Here is a 27,186-nt window from a genome sequence, read left to right on the forward strand (position 1 = left end):
GAATACGTAAAATTGAAACATTCGAAAAAGTTAGTCGCGACGACTAGTAGTTTTTCACTCGAAGACGGCGCATACGAAAACGATTGATCGTTTAACTCCAGAATCAATGCTCTCGACTACGAATCCCAGCGTGTGTAAGTAATTTAATTTAATGAATCTACCCGTACGTTGTTCCACAATTAATTATATTAATAAGTATATTTGCTAGAATCGACCCGGAGAAAGACCACCACCATTCTGAATGGCTTTAGCCGTGTTTAGTGACAAGATCAGAATAGCCACTTCCAACCTCCTCTTTCTGATCTCTTCTCCCTCCACACTACCTTCAGCTTCACTTCCAAATCCCAATCGGGACGCCGTATCCTCACTGGCTCCAAACGGTTGGGAGCAATTGGGATTCTTATAAGGTATTTAATCAAAAAAATTAATCTATTACAACCACAAAGTAAAACGGATACTAAAAAGTAGGATTATTTGACGGCGCTAATATTTTGTCGCAGTTTTGGGCGGGTCTACCATTTACCGTTCTAAACATATTTTTTATGCATGCTTTACCAACATAACACATTTCAAAGATTATATATTTTTTTTAAATATACTATATATTCATACGTTTGGTATGAATAATGTAGATAGAAAGTTTCCTTAGTCGGGGTGACTAGTTGCTATGCACGGTGTGCGGAAACTCGTAGTGCGGCAAACGGGTGAATTTTCATCATCACAGAGAACCAATTTTTTTTTTCGATCATTTATTCATTTTTCGATCGGAAATGCATCGATCATTTTTCGGTGTATTTCCGTTTTTTTCGTCAAACTAAAGGATTAGAAAAAAACATTTGGAACCAGATCTACGCTACGACGCCTTTAAAAGACAATACACAACTGATATTAAACCCCTAGTGATCGATTCTTTTCAAATGTGAAAGCTTAAATAAATATAAAATATTTACCACTAAATTGACTCCACTTGTGATGTAGATCAATGATTCCCAACGTTGGTATATTGTTCCCCTGGGAGCGTTGGTGAGATCAGGGGGCGATGTATGCCTCGAGGGCAAATAGGGGGGGGCGGTGAACGAATTAAAAGGCTACAAGGGGGCGGTAAACGACTGAAATTGTTGTCAGAGGAATTTAAAAAAATGCTTTTCCAAATTCAAATAAGTCGTAAGTAGACCATTGCAAGGATCTTGTAAATTTAAAATTGAATATATATCTTTAAAATTGTAAACCATTTAAATAGAGATTAGATATTAATTTATGAACGGTGTTGTTTTTCATTTTCATAATATTGTTTAATAATTGTGGAGGGAGTTGAAGAAAAATATAATTGGAAAGTGGGCGGTGAGATAGATAAGGTTGGGTTCCTCTGATGTAGATTCACAAGTTTCTCGCTTGTGCTACGAGTTTCCGGACACCGTATATCGTTATGAATTCATTGTGTTGCGTGGAATTGAACATGCCATGTGCCAAGTTTGATGGGACAGCGACACTTTTACATTGAAATATTAAATATTGTCTACCGCACATTATCTAATCATATAATTATGCGAATTCACTAGTTCCTAGTGCGTGGGAATTGGACCGTTTAAGTTTATTGTAGTAATACAAGAGTGCCAATTTCTAAGGGTGGGTGGAGCTAGACATGAAAAAATTAATAGTTTTTTTACTCGGGAGATATTTTCAATTTGTATTGATATTTCAGGCGGCTAATTATTGCTTATAATTATTTGTTATCCCTTATGCTATGCATAAAACCTTGTCTTGCAAATTAGTTTACCATTAAAAATAATAATATTTGACAAGGTCAAAAATATTTCACCAATAAATGAAGATATAATATGTCTTGATGCCATCTAGTGAGAAATTTAGCACTAACGCCATCCTTTCTACAAAAATCCTTTCCTACAAAAATTTGGAAAACATATAATAAGCAGTAATTTTTGATTGAGTTACTAGTATATATTGAATCATTTGGTGGGTTAGAAATAATCCGACATACTCAGTGGTTTCAGAGCACCTGACCGGACATCAGAAGGCACTGTTTCAATTCGGTATTTTTGCTCGGGAGATATTGTCAATTTATATTGATATTTCATGCGACTAATTATTGCTTATGATTATTTGTTATCCTTTATGCTATGCATAAAACCTTTTCTTATAAACATTAGTTTATCATTAAAAAATAACAATAGTTTTTGTTTTTAAATAACTGTCTCTCACCAGGGCAATACGGGGGTAATCTTACGCTATGGTTTAACCCCAATGGAAATTTTGGGAAATATTCGTCACAGAACACAACAAACCTTTCTGGTCTTTTTGAAAGGTATACCTCCCAGCTTGACACGATCTCATAAAAGTTACGCTATCTCATTTTGTATTACGGTGAGAAATATGATTTACACAGTTTTAGAAAGATTGGATACCGCGCTTTCAGTTTGCATTAAAAAATACTATAAATTATTCTCAAATCTTTAAAAATAAATCGATGTTTAGCACTTCAAAAATATTTGTAAAGATTTTATATTTTTTTTACAAATATTTTTACCTAAACCAAAAAAAGTTTTTGAGACAACTTTTATATACCTTCGGTTTCGTGTAATGTAGTATTACAATTTACACGATAAAAAAAAACGGTTAGCGATTTTAAAAACATTAACTTTGTTAGCGTAAAAAAATATTCTTTTTATTGCACATTTTGATTTGTAATACTCAAAACATAAAGAGTTTTTTATCTGCTTTCAAGGTGAGTATTTTATTTCAAGTAAACAGCAAATTTATCTGGAATCGAATGTCAGGCGGGTTTATTTTTCGTGGAATCTGTACTTTGACAGATCCTCTAAGAGAAGTACATTGCAAAATGATTGAGGCTCTAGGGGTTAAAAAAGATTTTTATAATCAAGGTATACCTATGTTGTAACCTTTTTTGGGCCAGAATATATTTTTTTAAATTTTAATTCGGTTTGTTCAGTTTCAGTGTCAATAAATCGTCGTTTATTGAAATATTAATTAATTTTTTTTTCGAAGGAAGCAAATTAAAAATTAAAAGTGAAGTATTGCTAAGTGTGTTTTTCATTTAATATTAATTTTAAGTTGCATACAAAATAACAACAAGTTTAAGTTCCATAATATGTTACATAATTTAATCATATGCTTTACATTACCTATATCACTAGGTGTAACCTGTTCTGAGGTTTGTGATAAGAATTTACAATAAATATTTCGGTGCAATATTTTTGCCAGATTAGGTAAGGTTGAAATGTACATGAGAAGAATTAACATAGTAGGTAGAGTATAAAATATGAAGAAACATAATTCATATTGTACATACTCTTAATATACGACAAGAAATAAAATAAAAAAGATAAAATACAGGATAGTGCGTTCAGTAACTAATCATTTAGTACGACAGTAGAGTATCTAACCATCGACATAAAATAACATCTAAAAACGTTGTTTTTTAGCAAACCCAGTTGTGTGTCGATTGTTGTTTTCAAGTAGAATTCTCGACTAAAGCTTCAATAGAAAATGGTATCCGAAGAATTAAAGATCAGAAAGAAACCATTCCAAAGACTGTCATGATTTTGCATTGTGAAAATAATGCAACATGGTAGGAAACTAGCATAATGATTCAGAAGGTGTCCCAATGTGCCAATAGAAGCGATGGATTGACTGCATAGAAAACAATTGGAGCAGGGGATGGGTAAGTTAAGTCAGGAACATTTGGGGAGGCCAAATTTGATATCGGATTGCAGTGATGATGATGATATTGGATTTATAAGAAACCCTGATAAAAACATCATCATAGGACGGGGGGGGGGTGTAGAGAAACCCTAATTAAACAACATCAAAGGACGGGGGTGTAGAGAAACCCTAATTAAACATCATCATGGGACGGGGGGGGGTGTAGAGAAACCCTAATTAAACATCATCATGGGATGGGGGTGTAGAGAAACCCTAATTAAACATCATCATAGGACGGAGGGGGGTGTAGAGAAACCCTAATTAAACATCATCATAGGACGGGGGTGTGGAAAAAATCGTATGGAAATTTTACTTGATAAAAAAAATAATCCTAATCATCATTATCAAAATCACTAATTTATGAGAAACCACACACGAGTCCCAACTGCTCACAGCCTTCAGAAGCCAGTGAGACTATGGCATCTCCAATCGGGGTATGTTGCGAGGCTGAAGGTAGTGAAGAGTGGAAGAATATGGGGAAGAGAAAGTACCTGGCTATTTAGATCTCTACACCAAACACGGCTAAAGCCATTTCAAGTAATGTTTCAATTCTGAATGGTGGTCTTACGCCAGGGCGATACTGAGAATATCTTCTATTCTGGAACGTGTTATATTATTTTTTAATGAGGAACTTGTGATATAACACAAATTAATAAAAAATAATTTACTTGCGCACGCCGGGATTTGAACCCGCGACCTCCAGCTTGCCAGTTACTCTTCGATCACGGAGGCCCTTAATTTTGTGAAACGTGTTTGTGTGAACAATTTATACAAACGATAAAGTACCAACCTCTAAGATAATATTTTAACAAACAAAAAAGTGAGATTTTTTAAAATTTTAACTGATTTGTCCAGACTTTATTAAGACCATCCCGTGATTTTTCACTGGTATGTGCTAGTGAATATATAATGATTACTATCGAATTTTCAACCTTCGCCACCTACTACAAGAAAGTTCAATGGCCTCCTCAGAAATAATTAATGTTCCGAGTGTTGATTACGAAGGCGTGCTAATCATAATCAAACACCAAAACAAAACAATAATTACCTAATTACCCATATAACATCTTATAATAATGACTTCTATGTTAATTGACTCGTCGAATCGGTGTCAATGTTAGGTAGATTTCGTCAAACAGCGTCATTTTCTACGAAAACACGAAACGCAGATGAATCAGAAAAGTTTTCAAGCAGATTTATTTATGTAATTGGATTCTCAATATTGCGAATTAAATTACCATGAAATTGGTATTGATTAGATGACGAAACAATGAATTTAAATAGGTACATTAATCGTTTCCTCTCAATGCGGATACTGCAAGGTTTTTATAATTTTATCAAATGTATCATAAGACAAGTTTTTTTGTCAATAATATTATACGCGCAGTGGTATAATCGTGCTTGAACTAAAGCAGTTTTTTGTGGTAAAGTTTGAAAGGAAACCGGTACAAGTGAAATGATAATACAATATTATAGCCAAGTGTCGATTTCCTTTGAAATACGAATTAGGTTGACATGTAACCTTACAAAATACTTTTTAGCTAATCTTGTTTTTTTTGTGAAATGTATCTTACAAAATTATTTCTAAATAATTATAGTGACATTATTATATACTAGCTCCAACCCATAAAAAATCACAGGATATTATAATTTTAGGAATTGTAAAACTGAAAATATTTATTAAAATTTAGAAAAGATTCAGACTTTTTAAATAAAAAAAAACTACAGACACAAGACTAGACAGTCAATAAAGAATGAGGCAACAAAAATTTTTTAAAATCTTTAACATGATTGAATGAAACGATTTCTACAGATTTAATAATGCAATACAGCGTACGTAAGTAACACGTACAGTTAAAATAGATTAGCTTAAAAACCATTAAAATATCAGGATAAATAATCGGATTAACCTTACTAAAATAGTTTTAAATTATGTATAATATTTTTTTGCACTTACAGGCAAATAAATAATGTACTTACATCTAATAAATAAGCATCGATAATGTGTTTTGTTACAAGATGAATATTTTATAATGGCTTTTCTTTAATTTGGAGGATTTTGCAAATACCTATGGTTATTTCCATTCATTAATGAAAACCAGAACAATAATATAATTATTGTTAGTTTAATTTATGTTTATCACCTATGTCATGTGACATATAATATGACGTAGAAATACGTAGATTGAAATTGTGTTATATCTACATCAGCGGCTCCCAAACGTGGGTCCGCTAACTCTTATAGAAAAAAAGTAAGTACAATGATCACGATGGAAAATCGATTGTTGTCCGAAATGAGCAACAAATAATGATATCACTGGCTTGTTACCAGTATAAAAAACGAATTGTGGCCAATTTCTTATATTTCATCTCTAAGTCGAACTCCGTCCTGTTGTTTACTCACATAATTTTTTTAAAATTTGTATTATTATCAAAAACAGAAATATAAACATACGTACTAATGAAGGTAACATGAGATAACCTGCCTCACTAGGCGAACTTGTATTGACGCAGAATTTTGAATAAAATTAATCAATACACTGATTACCGATACATATAATTTCCTACAAATCATTTACTTACTAGTTCAACATTATTTATCGTTCAACGTACAGTATTTTTATACGAAATTCGCTAGATTTGGGTGAATTCACTGGTTACTGCGATCATACATTGTTTACTGGCGATTTTTTATTGATTTAATTTTTTTATTTTATTTTTCTTGTATGGTCGGGTAAGTCATCCAATTGCACTGATGCCTTTACCGATTGCTCATTTTTTTTAATTTAAAGAAAGACTAACATTCCCGTGTTACGAATAACCTGACAATATTTTCAATCTCTTACTACCACCATAGTAAGCAGAAAATGTTGCTTGTATTGTAATGGAGGACTTACCCAGCCAAGGAATTGAACGCCCGACGCCTGGGTGGTACCTAAACGCGATGCCAACTCAGCCACCGACCGGTTAATTGTACGTTATTGTTTTAATTTATGTAGTAGAAACATTGAGATTCAAAAAATATTGCCGATATAACCCTTTCGTACCGTAAGTAAAAATTGGAATATATTCACAAAGTGGATTTTGTCCCCCTGGGTCTGACCGGTTATTAATTTGTATTTCCACTTTTTTTGTTTCACAGAAACCGGTTGAAAATTTTGAACATTTGAAAAAGTGTTTTAACAACAAAAAACTTAACTCTTCTTAAAGCTTCAATGAAGACCGTGTCCGATTTCAAAGTAAAGCTTATTGGAAAACTTATGATAAGATTTTAATTTCCATCTTACATCGTAGTACCTACATAGTCAGACAAATTAACCGTTAAAATACGTTGACAAACCTACCTACAAAAAAAAATCAACTTCATCCTTTACATGACGAAATAAGACAGCGTAATATTTCTTCACAATTAGCACAATATTCAAATTTTCATTTTTTGCGAAAGGTGAAGCTTAATTTAAAATAATTATTTTCGATTAATCTTTACTACAAATAAGTTAACATTATGAGTACCAAAATATATGCAAAATATGTTTAACTCATTTAATGATGATGTGAAATTGACTGTTTTGAACTAAATGTTGACCAATGAATAATTATGTCATTTTATCTAGCGAAGAAACCAATTTTTTTTAAAAATTATAAATTTTCTATTACTAAATAATCTTTGCTTATCTACTGTGCAGTCTATTAATGACGTTGGTGATACTTTGGAGGACAAGCTGTCTGTCGGTGAACACATTATTAACGTGGTTGATAAATATCTTAAGCTACTTTGCTTCATCAAAAGAATTACCTATGACTTCAATACCCCAAAAACTCTTTACTGTTCAAATAATATTATTTGTTATCCTTTATACTATGCAAAAAACTTTGTCTTATAAACATTAGTTTATCATTAAAAAATAATCTTTACTGTTTGTTGGTTCTAGAATTTGCGTTATTTAGTCTCCATTCTATGCTGTTCACATTAATTATATCGAATCCGTGAAGTATCGCTTTTTAAGGCGATGCCATACGTAGTAATGCAAAATCATGTGTTTTTGGTTTGAAAATTTGGTCGCCTAGAAATGTTTCAGATGCTTTAATTAATTACTGCGAGTAGAATACATCTTGACCTTTGAAATAATCGAGTATTTTTTAGATAAGTCTTTTTATAAGCTCAGAAAAAATAATGTATAGGCCTATGAAAACTGCTTTAAAGTTCAAAATCTCCTACTTAAGAACCCATTTTTGGTTATGATTTTATTGTATAAAGTGGCAAATTATGTTATTTATAAAATGATCGGGAAAAAATTTAATATTTATGTCTGAACATCAACAAAATAAAATAAAAGGCACTTTTTAGGCCATGTTTTTATCTTGCATAAATCAAAACAGGCGGATGGTGTTAAGCGGGAATTTTAACCTTATCGCCATCTACGTAAGGGTTGTTATTGATAGCGGCTCAATTTAAAATATTACACGACGTAGTGCATCGCCTTAAGGGGAATTGCTAGGAGGTTACGGCTAGAAATAGGCGATTACTCATTCGATGAACTTGAAGTAAAATTAAATCTTTCTTCTTTAGAAAAACGTAGGAAGGACTTAGATCTCATCTGCATTTCAACATTATTAAGAGTATGATCGACTCACCTACTTTGTTGCAACTCATCCCTTTCAACAAACCTTCCCATTGTCTCAGAAATAATGATTTCCTTTTCCTCAATCAACACTTCAAACAAAATTATGTATACCATTCATTTTTGTCCAGAATGGTAAGACTTGTCAACTCAAGTCAGGACATTGAATTTTTTAGTGTAAGCCTCAATGATTTTTGTCAGTCATTACGCAAGTAATATATTGTATTGATTTGGCAGAAGTCGTGAATTCCATCAAAACCTTGTTCCTGTCTTTAGTTTACATCCTCGTTATTGTTTTTATGTCCTATTTTTGTCAGAGCTGTAATTTTTTAATCATTCTGAATTGGAACTTCGTGTAATACTCGTATGTAATGTGATGTAATTGGACATGGTCCGTTGGTAAATAAATAAATAAATAACAAAAATAAGATAATTCTAATTAAAACTTTATAATTGTGTTAACGCGAATAAGAAACAACATAAAAAATACAATTTCATGGCTAAGGTTATCTGCAACAGTTTCTTTTTATCAACTTTTTACTTGTTATAAAATTATTCACAAAATAAATAAAAACCACTGGTGCGCAAAACTCGACGGTTCTATACTTCGTGCCAAGCGATCTGTATACCTATTACCTATGTTCGTGATGATATAAGGCACATTGTGAATATATTTTTGGCTTATGTATTATTATTATTCCTCTCAATGAGATATCTGTAAAAAATTAGCAAGATATTAAGGGGTTCGCTAGTCCAAAGTTTGGGATTCGCAGATCTACGTCGTGTTTTACGATCGTAACCGCGTTAATTTTATCTTTTCGAGGCCTGGGAATTGGGTACGCTTAAATAAATAATACAAAATAACAACTATTAACGTGCTGATTATTAAAGCATGTTTAATTATTTGTACAGGTCCCCGATAAATCAGTTATATCTTAGCATTCCCCTCTTTTACCTCCTTATCTAGCGTTGTAATGTGACTATGCAAATATTATTATCAAACTGAAATGCAAGAAGTGTGTTGATACATTATGTATAGTGTATAAGTAGACTACTAAATAAACAAATAAAAATATTTAATTAAAGTATTACAACTGACGGCCGGCATAGTCCAGTGGTAACGCATTGGACTGCCATTCCGAAGGTCGCGGGTTCGAACCCGGCGTGCGCAAATAAATTTTATTTGATTAATTTGTGTTATTTCACAATTAATTAATTAAATTATTAATTAAAATAATATATAGTATATTTGCGGCACGTTCCAGAGTGGAAGATACTACCAGTATCGCCCTGGTGTAAGACCACCATTCAGAATTGAAACGTTGCTCCAAATGGCTTTAGCCGTGTTTAGTGACTAGATCTGAATAGCCAGGTACTTCCCCACCTTCCTCTTTCCCTTCCCCACTTACCTTCAGCCTCACAACATCCCCCAATTGGGGATGCCATAGTCTCACTGGCTCCATACGGGAGCAGTTGGGACTCTTGTGAGGTATTCACTATAAAAAACAACTGATAGCAGAACATTGCGACAACGAAGTAGTGATAAAAATAATATTTTTAGTGGATTTAATAAGTTATAAGTGCAAATTTCTGTGCTCTTTATTTTAAAGTGCTTGACTTACCTCAAAACCGCTAAAATGATTGCTATATTTGCCACCACAGAGCAGATCAGAACGAGAGTAAAAAACACAGCCTCAAAGTACTTCAATGTGCCATTCCTCTCCCCGAGGGTACTGTAGTAGGTGAAATAGTATCTGGCACCCCAACCGTCTTCATCATCTGTACCCCAGCCGTAAGACGACCTCCATGCCTCAGTCATTTTTCATTAAAAATACAAAAACAATTTTAATATTTCACTAAAAACCATCACCGCACCACGATAACACAAACACAATTAACATTTCACGAAGTTATTAACATTAAACTGTCCTCATTTAAAAATACTTTATCATTTTCACATTTAAAAAACACTTATTTATCGCAATGTAACTTAAAGTAAATACTTTATTGTACCGTGCGATCTTTTCACGCTGAGAAGCAACCACAGATTGTAACTGATGTTTGTATGTACACTGAATTCACTTTCCTTTGAGCTAAGAAGTATGTAATAATTGTGTTTAATTGGAGACAAACTTATCGACGTGAACTCGAACGACTCAATGAAGCAGAATTCGAACGCAATGGTCACTGGAGTTTCGAAAGGAAACCTTTTCGTGGAATAGTGTTGTAATAAATAAAGTCAAACTGACTCATGTCAGAGATTACACATTCAAATACTTGTATTATTTGCTTATTTCTTATAACATCACCTCATAAAAGTAGTGTCGTTTCCGCTCGTTCTTGCGAAGCGTTTGTGTTTGCTTGCGGTTTGGCTCTTGCGATAAAAAACACATTATTATGATGGAATTTGTATGTATCTAGTGACAATGCTTAATAAATTATTATTATGTTGCTTTTTCCCAATGGTCTCAATAAACTGCTTTGTTGAAGGCTTCTAAAATAGTGAATTAAAAAATTCTTCGTTTGTCATCATTGGTTTTTTTCATTGGTGACTTAATGAGTCCGCAGTTTCTAAAAAAACTATTATATGAAGGTTCCTGGCACAGCAACATTGTTATCACGGTCATTATGTATTAAAAATATTATATTTTGGAACACTTGTTTGAAATCGGTCAATGACGGTGACAAAAAATTAATGAACTCTGCGCAAGAGCTATATAGCAATAGGTCGTAGGTTGAAATGAAAATTAACAAAAATTTCCAACAAAAAATAATACCCTCAATGAATTGATACGTAACAGGTAGATGTCTAATACGTAGCTACTCTCAGTATCGCTCTGGTGAGAGACAACTGATCGTTGCTAATCGACTGTGTTTTGATTCAAGCATTTTGCCTTCAAGCTACATTTTTGGGGAATATTACTTCTCAGTGGTTTCACATAGAATGGTATTCAATGTACAACATTGTAAAACAATTTTTTAAATTTATGTGTTCATTTAAAAAAAAAATAGTTCTAATTACTCAAACCCTAAACATTTCATATTTCAAATATAATTATTGCAATATTTTACTTCAAAAAATTATAAACAAATAACCACTTTCATATTATACACTTTAAGATTTTTAATTACTTTTACGAATTCGTAAATTCGTTTTCATCGTCTTCTGTAAAGTTTTCATTTTGTGGCTTTTGGAAGGATTTTACCAAACCACAGTCCATAAAATTAGTGACTAGATTAGTCAGTTATTTTTCACTTTCTTCTTTCCCTCCTCCTTTGCTTTCCTTCAACCTTACAACATTCCCTAAAAAAACAGGTTGCAGTAGTCCCTCAGCTCCTGACATATGAAACTTTTATGCAAAACGGTGAATCAATAATTATTACAGATATAATTTTTTATTACAAGGTTACTTCAACGCTTATTCATTAATTGATTTCAATTTAAGATACGTCGATTTCAATCATGATGATTTCTATGGTTGGGATCGCTAACCAATTTGTTTGTTTTTATTCATTGAAGCGGGCCATGGTGTTATTTGAACCTCTCTCTCTCTCTCAAATATATTTATAAGTAAGTATCTGCGTAAATATGAAAAATAATATAAAACATCTATGCATTTTGTTTTTTTTTTTAAATTTACATTATTCAGTGTTTCTTTGGTTATTATAATTAATTACCGGGTATGCTAAAACCAACAAGATATGTAGACACATGCCCGTATTTTGATGGTTGCTAATGTATATGTATTTCAAATTTGTAAGAATGAAATTTCTTTATATGACGCGTTATGTATAGTATTGTACGCACCACACAACCAGGCTGGAAAAAATATTTTTTTCATAAAAACACTGGAATCATCTTTTGGCGCGCCTAATGGGCTAAAACAGACTTTTGCTTAGCAGGCAAGACACTTTTGCACGGAACAACTCTTCATTAGGTCAGCCTCGCGACTCTTTGGCTCTTTCCGCCCAGCCACCAAAACTCTGTGCGGGGTAGGCTTACCGATGATTAAACTTACTTTGTGGGATGCTTCGTTGTCCTGGAGCTAATTTTGTTGTACAGTAAGGCTTTCATCGATATCAATACTTTCTTCATAAATATTTTCTTAAGTAATCTGGGGTATTTCTTTGCACAAATGTAAATTACTTTATTTTGTGATATATATATCGTTGTGTATAATTTACTAAATATAAAAGAATTTATACTATCAAAAGTATAAAACTTTTTTACTTTCATTTCCACTTGTTTCAATGAAAATCATTTTCAATGTTTCAGATCTGCCAGGCTTCCAGTAAGGTTATTTATTTAATATGTTGTATTAATATTATTTTTATTTATTTAAAAATCAATTAACCACCGGAGTGATTTTAGACATATTTTGCCATTTTGCAAAAACGTTTTGAGAGATCGCTTATCATAATGTGTCATATTTATAGAACATAAAAATAAGGAATAAAAAGTTAAATTTATTAGTTAAAGGCTTTGAACCGCACTCAATCACTCCAGGGGTTGAAAAATAAAATGACCGAAATAACCTCGCTTTTTACGATAATATGAAACTATATTCAAAACATTATTAAAGGATTAAAACTGACAAAAAATAACACAAATAAAATAGAAATTATAAACAAAACCATGTTTAAATCACACACTGTAAATCACTATTCAAAGCTGTCAGTTTTTCGGGAAAAACACGCGCATGGCGCATCAGCCGCATGCGCCAGTCTGCCAAGACGCCATGTTGCCAGATTTTTAGCAACAGTTAAATATATATTTTTATTAGTAATAATTAGAAATAGAAAGTGAAGAGTATTTGTATAATTCGTAAAAAAAACACCGTTTAACAATTGTGGAGTGTTTTTTTTAGTGAGACCCAAGTGTTTTACCAGCTTATTCATTATTTGCATATTTAAAACAACCAATTTCTGTTGAGGTGTTTATTTTGAAGCAAAATTGAGAAACTACGAAAAAAGGTAAAATAAATTTTATTTTAAATGAAGACATTTTAAGAAGAAGCTTTTACGGTTTTTGAATGAATTGATAGTGATCATTTTTCTTCAGGTGTATGTTTAACTGGGTTATCTTCATCTTGACCTTTACATTGCATCCAGCTTTCATATAAATCTGGTCTTGGTCCAACGGGTTCATCCCAGGCCTTTCTGCAATGAGACTTTATCCACTCTGGGTCCTTTGGAACGCTGAAAGTATTAATATACATGAATTTTCTAAAATAGTAGAATCTCGGTTTGTTGAAAGAAATTACCACCTACTACTATTATGTAAATAGTATACCCACGGAGGAAGGGTTCCTTCCTCCGTGGGTATAAGCCCTCCAATTAGGAATTTATGTAAAAAATTGTTTTTAAAAATTAAAAAACAAATAAAATATCGGACTTGGAGGATAATTTAAACCGATGCTTTGAACTATAATGGTCGTCATTCCCATAAGCCACAAAAGAGGAAGTGTAAAAACTCTTAGAATCTAACGAGGAAGAAAATTAAATTAATTAAATGTGGGTAATTAATGTTTTTCCTATAACTGTTTTTGCCAGCAGTACAGGAAGTGGTTAAGATATAAAACAGTATTTATTTATTTATTTATATATATATATACGCCAAAAAAGGCTTTTACATAGAAGTGATACATGATGCAGTGTACATAGGAGAATATGTATTATACAGGAGATACACAGTAAATAGATGTAATCCATTTTAAAGAAGGTACAAAATACACATTTGATAAATTGTAATTACAAGTATAATGAGAAAATATTACAAAATATGATATGATTTAAGATTTTAAAGGCCAAGTGTTACTCTTTCTTTAGGCAACGTTTCGGAGTTCGGACATTATAACGCTGTCTAAAACATTGGCTAAAGGAGGAAGCGCAACACGATACAATACCCCAAAAATAAATCACGATGATAAAGCAGTATGTTAATTATTTCTACCATAGAAAATATATTAGTAATATCGTAATATGCTGTAGAAATGTTTATTGTCGTCAGAAAGGTTGGAATATAACCTCGCGATTTACAGAACTTCCTAATCCGTAAATCGATGTTCAGTTGTTCCTGTGGAGATGTTGATTTAAACTTATTGCGAGAATAATTTTTACAAATGATTCGCACGGAGCTCGCGGTGTAACGACGGGGACAATAGTCAACCGCGGGGTAAGGACTCTAGATACAGAATGAATTATGCTAGTCACGGTTTTCCGCCACTAGTCTAGCAGTGATACCAGTGGTATAAAATATTGTCAAATTAAAGCAGTACTTCTTACAAAGAATTAGAAAAGCGCACGGAAAATAATTATTTCTGAAGTCACCTGGATTTTAACTAGAATTAGACTAGAATTAGATTTTGTGCAATGATTTTTTTCATTGCTTTATTCAGATTTGGTTAATTTTTAAAAAAACAAAAACTCTTTTTTAAATATTTTTATACCTCACCACTGACACAACGGGCAGAAATCCAAACAATCTATATTTGTAAACATAAAAATGTATGTTATCTATGGTGTAAGCCGTAGTTGTAAGTCATATTATAGCGGTATTGTGTAAATACCCACTTGGTCATAAAATATGTATATTTTTAAGTCACTAGTTAAAAGTCTTAGTTGTAAATCAATATACATTAATCTTGGTTATAAGCCACTAGTTATAAGTCACTAGCAATTAAGTTTAGTTATAAGCAACAAGCAATAAGTTATAAATCTAAGTGAAAGGAATAGATTAAATGCATAAATTAAGTTACTAAGCGCCCTTGGGGTGATTTTTTTAAGGAAACGTTGCTATACAAATAATCCATTCATTATTAGGTTTCTACCAAATTCTTCGTTCATTTCTACTATTTTCACCCTAGATCACCCTAGAATCACCCTTATCCATGAGAGGCATCAATTTTTATTTGATTTATAAGCGACTTTTAAAATTTTCATCACAAACTTTCAAATCCGAACTAAAGCATTTTCTACGAGATTATATCAGGGAAGTACGTCTTTGAATATCCGTGATGACGATGATGATTATGATGATGACTCGACCCAAAATATTCAACACTCGATCGTCTAAGGAATAACGGAAAATTGGAAGGATTTTTACATTAAGGAAAACCTACGAAATGGTAAAGTCTGACATTTAATAGAAGACAAAAACTGATGGTGCAGTATTAAATGCAACACAGAGATGGCTCATAGAAAAAAGGATGTAAATTTAAAAAAGCTGAATAGTCTAAATGAATATTTTAACTATTACTGTTTTTGCGGTGGCGGTGTTCAAAAATTATGGTACTTTCCGAAAGGGTGTGTGAAAGTCCTTGATTCCTTTGTTGCCTGTTGTTGCCTTTGTAACCTAATATAATTTGGTTTGAAAGGTTATTTTAGATGTTATATTAAATTATTTAATTAATAATTTAATTTTACAGTTCAAAATTAAATAAATTAATTATAATTCAATTTACAGGACAAAATTATATAAATTAGTTAATTAAACGGGTTAATTATATAAACATTATTGTTTTTTTTTAAATAGTTGTTGTGACCTCTTCTGTTTGTTTAAAATGAACTGTTAAACTGGAATGTGAAGAAATTTAAATCTAAAGAACAAAATGATTAATCTCTACACCCCCACATCGAGATGAAGGTCACCCTATGATTCAATAATATGGTATTTATAAATGCCATACAATACAGTTTGAATGACTAACGAATAGGAATGATGTTATTGGAAAAATAAAATTATTCATAAGGCAACATTATACTCTATCTAAAATTGTGGATAAAGTCTTTTTAGACTCACCCAACAAAAACCTAATGAACCGATTCGTTGTAAATCGAATTTATTTTACAATTACTCTTCAATTATGGTCTTCCTAACCTTTTTGATCTTAAACGCAGGTGCGGACTTAAACATTTGAGGGCCCAACTCAAATTAATAATGAAGGTGTCCAAAAAATTTTTTTTACTATTTTTTTTAAATATTCAAACCGTAGAAGCACGCTTTTTATCTGTGATAATTTGATAAAATAATTACAACACAAGTATTTTTTAAATCAATTGATGGTAAAGGTATGCTAACGCATAATTTTAATCGATATTTCATTCCTTAGAACAGGTATCTGCCTAGCTTGGAACTAATATCGACCACACAATACATAATAACACTTGTACACATTAAAATGAAATGCTTTGTGCGCAATGTTTAAATTTTATTGATTTGGATGGAAAAATAACAAATATTGATACATTTACTTCTGAATAGGTCAACATTCGTCAGGGCTGGAAGACACAGAACTAGAAAAACTTATGACATTGCATGAATCATATGTAATCATATGTTTCAATGCTGTGTATATCAGCAAAAAATGTTCAAAAATCATAATATAACTGATGTAAGATTTTGTGCAATGATTTTTTTCATTGTTTTATTCAGATCTGGTTAATTTGTAAAAAAACAAAAACTCTTTTTGAAATATTTTTATACCTCACCACTAACACAGCGGGCAGAAATCCAAACAATCTGTTTGTAAACAATCTATTTGTTGTCTAACATTAAAATTTATGTTAGTCGTAAATCTTTGGTGTAAGCCGTAGTTGTAAGTCATATTATAGCGGTGTTGTGTAAATACCCACTTGGTCATAAAATATGTATATTTTTAAGTCACTAGTTAAAAGTCTTAGTTGTAAATCAATATACATTAATCTTGGTTATAAGCCACTAGTTATAAGTCACTATAGCTATTATGTTTAGTTATAAGCAACAAGCAATAAATTATAAATCTAAGTGATAGGAATAGATTAAGTGCATAAATTAAGTTACTAAGCGCCCTTGGGGTGATTTTTTTAAGGAAACGTTGCTATACAAATAATCCATTCATTATTAGGTTTTTACCAAATTCTTCGTTCATTTCTACTATTTTCACCCTAGATCACCCTAGAATCACCCTTATCCATGAGAGACATCCATTTTTATTTGATTTATAAGCGACTTTTAAAATTTTCATGAGAAACTTTCAAATCCGAACTAAAGCATTTTCTACGAGATGATATCGGGGAAGTACGTCTTTGATAATATTCGTGATGACGATGATGATTATTATGATGACTTGACTCAAAACATTCAACACTCGATCGTCTAAGGAATAACGGAAAGTTGGAAGAATTTTTACATTGAGGAAAACCTACGCAATGGTAGAGTCTGACATTTAATAGAAGACAAAAACTGATGCTACAGTATTAAATGCAACACAAATATGGCTCATAGAAAAAAGGATGTAAATTTAAAAAAGCTGAATGGTCCAAATGAATATTTTAACTATTACTTTTTTTTGCGGTGGCGGTGTTCATAAATTAGCAGTATTTTCCGAAAGGGTGTGAGAAAGTATTTGATTCCTTTGTTGCCTTTGTAACCTAATATAATGTGGTTTGAAAAGTAATTTTAGACGTTGTATTAAATTATTTAATTAATCATTTAATTTTACAGTTCAAAATTATTTTAATTAATTAAAATAAACCAAAATTCAATTTACAGGACAAAATTATATAAATTAGTTAATTAAACTGGTTAATTATATAAACAAAATTGAATTGAAAAAAATAGTTGTTGTTTTTTCTTTTGTTTATTTTAAACGAACTGTTAAACTGGAACATGAAGAAATTTAAATCTAAAGAACAAAATGATTAATCTCTTTACCCCGCAAATCGAGATAAAGGTCACCCTATGATTCAATAATATAATATTTATAGATGCCTTGCAATACAGTTTGAATGACTAACGAATAGTAATGATGTTGTTGGAAAAATAAAATTATTCATAAGGCAACATTACTCTATCTAAAATTGTGGAAAATACTCATCCAACAATAATAAAAAATACTCATCCAACAAAAACCTAATGAACCGATCCGTTGTTAATCGAATTTATTTTACAATTACTCTTCAATTATGGTCTTCCTAACCTTTTTGATCTTAAACGCAGGTGCGGACTTAAACATTTGGGGGCCCAACTCAAGTTAATAATGAAGGCGTCCAAAAAAATATTTTTTTTTAAATATTCAAACCGGAGAAGCACCCTTTATATCTGTGATAATTTGATAAAATAATTACAACACAAGTATTTTTTTAAATTAATTAATTGTAAAGGTATGCTAACGCATAATTTTAATCGATATTTCGTTCCTTAGAACAGGTATCTGCCTAGCTTGGAACTAATATCGACCACACAATACATAATAACACTTGTACACATTAAAATGAAATGCTTTGTGCACGATATTTCAATTTTATTGATTTTGATGGAAAAATAACAAATATTAATACATCTACTTCTGAATAGGTCCACATTCATCTGGGCTGGAATACACAGAACTAGAAAAACTTATGACATTGCATGAATTATATGTAATCATATGTTTCAATGCTATGTATATCAGCAAAAAATGTTCAAAAATCATAATATAACTGATGTAAGATTTTGTGCAATGATTTTTTCATTGCTTTATTCAGATCTGGTTAATTTGTAAAAAAACAAAAACTCTTTTTGAAATATTTTTATACCTCACCATTGACACAACGGGCAGAAATCCAAACAATCTGTATTTGTAAACATAAAAATGTATGTTAGTCGTAAATCTCTGGTTTAAGCCGTAGTTGTAAGTCATATTATAGCAGTTTTGTGTAAATACCCACTTGGTCATAAAATATGTATATTTTTAAGTCACTAGTTAAAAGTCTTAGTTGTAAATCAATATACATTAATCTTGGTTATAAGCCACTAGTTATAAGTCACTAGCAATTAAGTTTAGTTATAAGCAACAAGCAATAAGTTATAAATCTAAGTGAAAGGAATAGATTAAATGCATAAATTAAGTTACTAAGCGCCCTTGGGGTGATTTTTTTAAGGAAACGTTGCTATACAAATAATCCATTCATTATTAGGTTTCTACCAAATTCTTCTTTCATTTCTACTATTTTTCAGTTCGTATTATAAGCTCTGTGTTGTGTTATAATTAGATAATAGTCAGTAACCAAATGTAATAAAAAATAATATAATGTAATAAATAAATATTATAAAAAACATATCTCCAACCACTCGATGGCGTGATGTAATAAACCTCATGAGAACATTATTCAATTAACGTGTTTGCGCTATATATAGCGGCTATACAAATTATCCTATTGTTATTATCATCATAGTTCATAATTTGTATTTCAGAACTTCTCCTCGATAGTCTCGAGGATGGTGCATACTGTTTGCTGCATTCACATAAATACATCGTCTCAAATATATTCTGTCACACCTACTCTTATCACGAACTTGAGTGAAATAAATGATTTACCTGTCCGTAAAATATCCTATTGATTCGTCCTGACTTCTTCTTCCATTCACTTACGTGTAACGTATTCTTCTTTTTACACCTTTTTTACGTCCATGAGATATACACATCCAGACCATGTAAGCCATCATGGTTTGTCTGAGGTAATAAAGCTATCATCCTAGATTGCTACTTTATATTGAACGAAGCTTTTCGTAGACTTTTTTAGAGAATATTTTAAGGATAACTTAAAGCTTCAAATTTATTCGTCTTAGTTATTTTGGGGGTCATCGTCGACACACGCCCTAGTGCTACGCCCATTCAGACTATCTACAAATCCGCTCCTGAACGTGAATCCACTTACCGTAAAACCTCTCTGAGATCATTCGCATCGACAACCACATTTCTTACGGGATCGTAAAAGCCATCTTCGGTGTCGTAATATCTCGCGGGTATCTTCCTTGTGGGGTTCTTATCCGTCAGGATGGAACATCCGGCGGGCTTCAAACCCACGGACATCTCGTGGCAGAATCTATAGTAAAAAATCAAGAAACAGGATGGCGGGATGAATTGACCATATAAACCGGGCTCTCGAGTAACTGGCTTTACCATGTGTGCAGCCAGAGTAGTATGCATTTACTACAAGTTTGTGAGCTTATGTTATGTTTGTTCTTTTATCAATTTGCGGCCTTCGTGGTGGTTTAGAAACTAGATTCAAAATGTAATTTGCACACAAAATTATAAATCTATTATGGCATCTATCTGGGGTAAATATTTTTATTTTATTATGGGGTAGCTAAAGGGATTTCAAAATTAGAGCTAAAATTATATAAAGTTGATATAAAGTAGAATTATTAAATCAAAACATATATGAACATTTAAACACAAATAATATGACAACCTGAATGATATTTTGATTCAATGGGTGATTCAATTTATTTGTTTGCACAATTTTGTGTGGCAGTTTATGTTCATATTATTTCTATGCCGTCAGGTCCTTTTTGAGAGGGCATTATGTCTGTTTGGGTATTGGGAGGTTTTATGTAAATATTATTTGGTAAGTAAAGTAAATTACCATAAGTTGAGCGCACCTTCATTTCGAGTAATATAATTACAATCGTTAGTGTTTAAACCAATATATATTTTAGGTTTTTATAAGTCAAGATAGCCACAACATATTGATAATGATCATGCTCATTGAGTTATTTTAGTTTATTCGTGAATGAACAAAATAAGTATTAGCGGAAGGAACGGACGGAAACTAGAAACAAAAATTGATGTTATTGCTAATTAATTGGACTCGGTTTTTACAGGAGCGATTTCAATTGGATATAATACATACTTTAAACCGAAATTTTGAATCATGTCGTATTGTAAAATTTACAAACAGTGCCAGAGAACATTTCTCCCTCTTCTTGTATCAACTAGGGGTAGAGTTGCATAAATGAGGATATATTTTTCAACCCGTTGATCGGGCTACGTATTGCCACTGTGGGACTTATGATAAATGGATCGGTATCTGTTATGATATATACCTTGTGAAAGTTCTAGATTTTGTTTTATTACATAACAAAGAAATGCTTTTTTGTATCGAATGCACTCATATTATAGGGTATTTGACTTCATAAATATAGACAGATACTTTCCTTTCCGATAAAACTCACTCAATGCAACAAAGGTAGAAGATATACATGACAAAGTGTCCATCTTGGGATCTCAGCAATGACTCACCGCCAAGAATAAACTCGTCTGACCAAATAAGGACATTTTCGTGGCGCATGTTGCTGTCAAGTTCGCTGAACCTGATAATGTGATTCCTAAGCTGAGGTATGTATGGGATTAAGATAAAAAAATATTTTTGAAGGGGATGGGGAGTCTTCTTTATTATAGAAGCTCAAAAATACATTGATTATTGATTTTTTTGATACTTCACAAGAGTCCCAACTACAAGGAGTCATTTGGAGTAAATGGGAAGATGAAGAAATTGATGAGGAGTGGAAGAGAAATGTTGTAAATTTGAGGCTATATACTACAGGTCTAGAAAAGTACTAAAACATTCATAAACAACATTTCATTTTCGAATGGTGGAGTCTTGCTCACACGAAACAAATAATATTTTCCAGACTCACCTACAAATCGACTGTAATTTAACTATCCATGTACGATCGATGGGATCAGGGCTAAAGAACTTACCATTTGTCCTTAGAGCACAAAGGTATGTTAAAAAGGTTTGAAGTCATGGTGTGCAAATATTCGCGTTGACCTCAAGCCTCGGTCAGAAAAGCTGTACAATTTTCTTACCGCGAAAATTCACAAAAAAAACGTTTTAACAAACATATATCTGCTACACATGTAAGATATATGAAGTACCTTCGATCTGGCTGCTGAGCATAGCCCCAATCCTCTTCGCTGTAAGTTAGTCCATCCGCAAAGATGAGCTGTCGCTCCGTGAGTTTACCGTTCACCCACTTTCCTTCCACGCGAATGCCGTCAGGGTAGTTGAGCGCCCCCAAACCGTGGAAGCGACTGTCGCTCATACCCCCAGCAAATTCCACCCCTTGAAGAAAACTTTACTTGTAAATTATAGAAACATGAACGCTAAACCAAGCCCTAACACAGAAAACAAGCTTTTGAACTGTAATTTTGTGGCATTTTGTTTGCTTGAATTTGATATGCCGTTTCAAATATTTATCTGCACGGCATGAAAACTTGGAAGCTAAGCTTTGAATTGATACATTTGATATTACATATGTGAACGATGCTTTTTCATTAGTATGTTTCTATATGGTTTGAAAATCGGAACACTTAACCACACACGGTTCCGTAAGCTTTTCGTGAATTTATTGGCCTATTATATTTATCACCCTCGAAATATTATGGATGATAAGCTGACTATTTTAGAGCATAACAATTAAAATGTCAAAATTCAAAAAGTACAATTTTAATTAAACAAGATTTTAATTTTTTTTAAGAAAAACACAGAAAATGAATGAGTATAACAATAAAAGCATCTTAGCAACTGATGTAAATAACTGAAAATAGTACATTTGTTTCGATAAGCAGTCTGCAGGGTGAAAATGGTGCTGATTGACAGTGGATACATTCTAAATTTTAGATCATACCATGCGGGAACAAATAGCTCCCGACGCCAGTGAGGCCTATGTCGTTCCACTGACCATCGTATACAGCTCCTCCTGGTAGCCTCTCGATGGCCCATACTAGGTCGTGGGGTATGATGGACACCCTGGTAGAGTTGAGTCCCGACGAACCCATCCCTCTGATGGACAGTTCCCAGGCAGTCTCGCGGCCAGATGACGTCTTTCTCTCGTCATTGTTCAGAGTGTCCACTGAAATGAACTAAATATATTTAATAATTATCGGGATTTATTTACGAGTTATTATGCAACGTTTTGGACAGCATTACAAATTTTAACAACCTACTTATTAACTAGTTAAAATAATATAAGCACGTATAAATAAGTATCAAAATACTTTCCGTTGCCAAGAGGGGTAGAAAAAAATGTTTGAAATTAATGTCTTCTATTTATCACCTAAACAGTGAATTTATTGTATCGATATTTTTTGTATTCCCACAAAACTCATAAACATAACTTTATAATGAAAAAAATGCGTGGGGTATCTTAGTGACACCTCGTGGTAATTTATTTATTTCACATCTATTAAGGCTTTTACATACATATATATAAAAAAATATTAACGAAATTATACACGAAAATAGTGCAGGAAACGACTATTTAAAACAATTGCAAAAAAATAAAGTCAAAATATCACTGAACTTGATCTACACAGTATGTAGGCACAAAACATAAATAATCCAAAATATTTTTTTCTGTTTCAGTTGACAAAATTATTATGTGTTAGTCAAATTAAATACGTTTATTAAAATATTCCACTACCTGATGAAAAAAACTTCAATAGGGTATGCTTTTATATTTGAAATTGATGTACTAAATATATCAACAACATCGTAGTATTTGTTTCCTAGCTGTTGAATCCGTCGCATAGGAGTGTGATATTGGGACGTTGATATAGAATTGCCACAATAATATGGTAGGAATTTAATGCTAGTTTTGTTTCATATCTTAGTGTGTGGAAGGTTAATTGTCCCAATATTGTTCAATAACTCATTTTACGCTTTATAAAATAAAAAAATAACTTAAAGCTGTTGTAAGTATTCATTTTACACTTTACATATGAGGTTATAAATTTTCCCTAAAGAGAACCATTGAATATACTGCGCATTCTGGAACAGACTTTATAAGAAGATAAAAAAAAACGACAGTGGTAGAAAATTTATTTTAGTATGTGAGTTAGGTACTAAAAGGTTTCAGAAGCTCTGCGTACGTGCTACAGACTATTTTGTTTAATCTATAAAAACCAGCCCTTTTCACGACTAATTAAAGATAATTGGTCACACACAAACTCCATAAAATAATAGCAAATTGAAGATGATTGAAACCTGTCCAACTTCCATCGCAAAGAACACAATAAAAAACGGTTGATTGGACCAATATTATTTACCTAAGAGCACTTCACTATTTACGGTGATTCTATAAAAGCATCCGTTATATTTTTTCAAACCTTTAAAGACGTAACAATGACCTCTAACTGAGCAACAATGGAACATAAGAAACTCAATAAAAACCTCGGTTAAAGATGAGGCTATGCGGCGAGATGCGATCGATTACCTACCGTGAAATTATTTTCAATCCAGAAGTTTTTATTGCAGTTGTAAAATATACAAACCCGAGGATACAATACAATAGAGCAAACTCGAAGACCGTATTAAAAATTATCACATACAAGCAAATTGAAACTTTTTCAGAGAATGATTTTTTGGATCCGTGGGAAGTGCAATACACCAGTGTTCCATATTAACAAATTTCAAGGTGTATAAAAATCTATCAAAATAAGACAATCTTTTCAAGTACGTAAATCTGCATATCATTATAGTAGGTTGGTTGTGCGCAAATCCTTCGTTCGCAATTGTGCGGGGGGTTGCGGTGCGGATGCGGTGGTGCGATATAGACTAAGACAAACAAAAAAACGAATTGAATTGCCTTAGTGTTTGCAAGAGGAAATGATTGGGAAAGGCCAAAGACTTACCCTGGTCTCGTCCTCCATAAGCCGCTGGTTCTTTTCACTTATCAGTTTGCATACAATTAACATTCGCTCACTTAACACAAAACAAAAAGACAGTGAAATTCACTGCTGCGGGTAAAACGTTTCACTGGACGATGTGTGCTCCAAAACAGTCACAGCCGAGTTCAAACATATGCGGGTTTTCAAGATGACACGAATGTTCGCGGTAAGAATGCAACGATAACACTACTCCTTGTCTTTGGCTCGGATCAAGGAAAGGGGACAAGGGGCAAAGGGGGGTGAAGGGTACACATTTAAGGCTATTCAATTTTAAACCTCACGCGCAACTATAGGTGCTAGGTTTATCAAATCGAATATTTAATCAAATTTTATGGTAGGTGTGTGATACGGTCATTGAGTTATATATTAATATAGTCTACATTCCTTGCAATATCAGTCTGAAACAATGTTCCCGTAGAGAAAAGTAGAGAGGGGGATGTGGCGGCTGTCTAAGGTAACCCGCGGCCGCGCGCCCCCGCGAAAATGCTCCACGAGTTTTTAACATTAATAAGTCAATTTACACGACTAATGATAATGGTGAAAGGTTATACCATTGCTTTCCCTATTTTTTCCAGTATTATTTGTACAATATCGCAGCGTGCATGTTGACATTTTGAAGTTATCGTTGGAGACCTGTGCCCGGCGAGCGCTTGGAACCGACTGATGCCCGATATATCTCACATCGGACAATGATCCGATATGCATGGCCCATACTTCTAACGCCAAAGCTGGCTCTATCTATATCCTTCAATGGATACGGCACGTCTTGTGGGTTATTATTATTATTATTTTTTAATATTTTATTTTAGGGAAATAAACAGTTAAAACATGGTTGGTTTATACATGTGCAATTTATTAAGCTAAGAAACCAATTATTGGTTTCCTAATATAACATACATTATGTAACAAATAAACAGTATAGTTATAAAATAATAACAGATATTACATGTAAAATATACAATTATAACAAGAGATACTCCATCATATATACCATTACGGTTTATGTAGTTTGGTTTAGTTGGTGTACAAGTGAATACATTATTTTATACATTTTTAATAGAGATTCTACGTTTATTTTATTTATCAGAGAGAATTTCATTACATGTTGAATACAGTATCTTAAGGATGGAATTCTAATAATGTATTTATGACGGAGGTTTTGGACACTTGCGCTATACTTCACGAAAACTTATATTACTGATATTTTTTGGATAAAATAAATTATTAAGTCTATGGTATATTTTGGAATAAGTAAATGCTTCTTTCTCAACAGAAGTTCACTTTTACAACCCGCTATAAAAATGAAGTCATTCGTTTTACGAGTAAATTGTAATATGACCAAATCAAGTGCGTTTTTCTTGAACCATAATACCGATGTCATTGAATTTCTTCGCGTTTCCTTATATTTAAAATATTCTCATCACATTTCTTCACACAGTTAGTATAAAATGATCATATCTTGTCTTTAGGCAACTGACCCACAATTGTATCATTATAATAACACTGGTATTAAAAACACCATAATGTTGGTCGGCATTTTGTTTGTTGGGCATATAAAGTCTACAACTTTTATTATTTGACTCGTGGATAAACTAAAACCAATTAAAACAATGTTCTGCTTTGATTTACTCACTTCTAGATTATGCAGGTAATTTGGCTCACTTAAAAGTTTTTTTGGTAAATTATCTTGATGTAAGGTTGCTGAAATTGTTGAGTATTTGTTTTTGTGTATGTAATGAGTGTCTGCTTGTTTTTTGTGTATTTGAAGTTTATTCGCCTCGAGTTATCTCATTCCAAGTTGTAACTACTTTTTTAATGTGATGATGAATCACTATGAATAAACAATTATTACATGACGTGGTGGAGCGCCGGGCAACGAACCCCTGCACCTGCACAGCTTCTCTACATAGAAAAAAAATCTGGGCAATATTTTATTTTTATTTTTTATTATTATTTTTCTTTCTAACTAGAACAAACCCTATGAGTTACAAAACACATTATAGGACGGGATGAAATAACAATACATAGGTGGGGGTTAATAAGTACAATTTTACATTGGTATTTTGATATCAAAATTATGAGTTTCACATACAAAATAGTAAAAAGTAGAAGAAGGGAAGTTAAGTAGAACGAACAAAAAATTAATAAAAAAGGAAACAGACAAGGATATACACATCAACACAAAGTCATGGTATGTAAATTTACAAAAAGGTACCAACCCATTAAAAATGGTAAAAATAGATCATGACGTTTGAATTTCGATGCAATTCCATAATTATTTACGTAATATAATATAATATTAAATATCAATATTTTTCAAAATCGTAAAAGCAAAAAGTTCTTGT

The 27,186-nt window shown here is 32.3% G+C and overlaps 2 protein-coding genes across 2 annotated transcripts in view; both read right to left on the reverse strand.

The window, feature by feature from the left end:
* The window catches only part of LOC149419862 (free fatty acid receptor 4-like), a 48,288-nt gene extending 37,900 nt beyond the window's left edge, over positions 1–10,388 (reverse strand). Inside the window, exon 1 of the mRNA XM_089637344.1 lies at positions 9,986–10,388. Within this exon, the coding sequence (XP_089493470.1) occupies positions 9,986–10,182 (197 nt within the window). The 5' untranslated portion in view covers positions 10,183–10,388. The remainder of the gene's footprint in view (positions 1–9,985) is intronic.
* Positions 10,389–13,411: 3,023 nt separating this feature from the next.
* Positions 13,412–25,546, reverse strand: LOC149419864 (MORN repeat-containing protein 5-like). Its single transcript, XM_089637556.1, has 5 exons — positions 25,429–25,546; positions 22,801–23,025; positions 22,049–22,235; positions 20,043–20,210; positions 13,412–13,562 (listed from the first exon to the last, which is right to left on the reverse strand). The coding sequence occupies exons 1-5, from the start codon at positions 25,544–25,546 to the stop codon at positions 13,412–13,414; spliced, it is 849 nt and encodes a 282-aa protein (XP_089493682.1).
* Positions 25,547–27,186: the final 1,640 nt, after the last annotated feature.

This window comes from Hesperophylax consimilis, chromosome 11 (genome assembly GCF_061612785.1).
Source record: "Hesperophylax consimilis isolate HC1 chromosome 11, BYU_Hcon_1.0, whole genome shotgun sequence".
NCBI classification, from domain to species: Eukaryota; Metazoa; Arthropoda; class Insecta; order Trichoptera; family Limnephilidae; genus Hesperophylax; species Hesperophylax consimilis.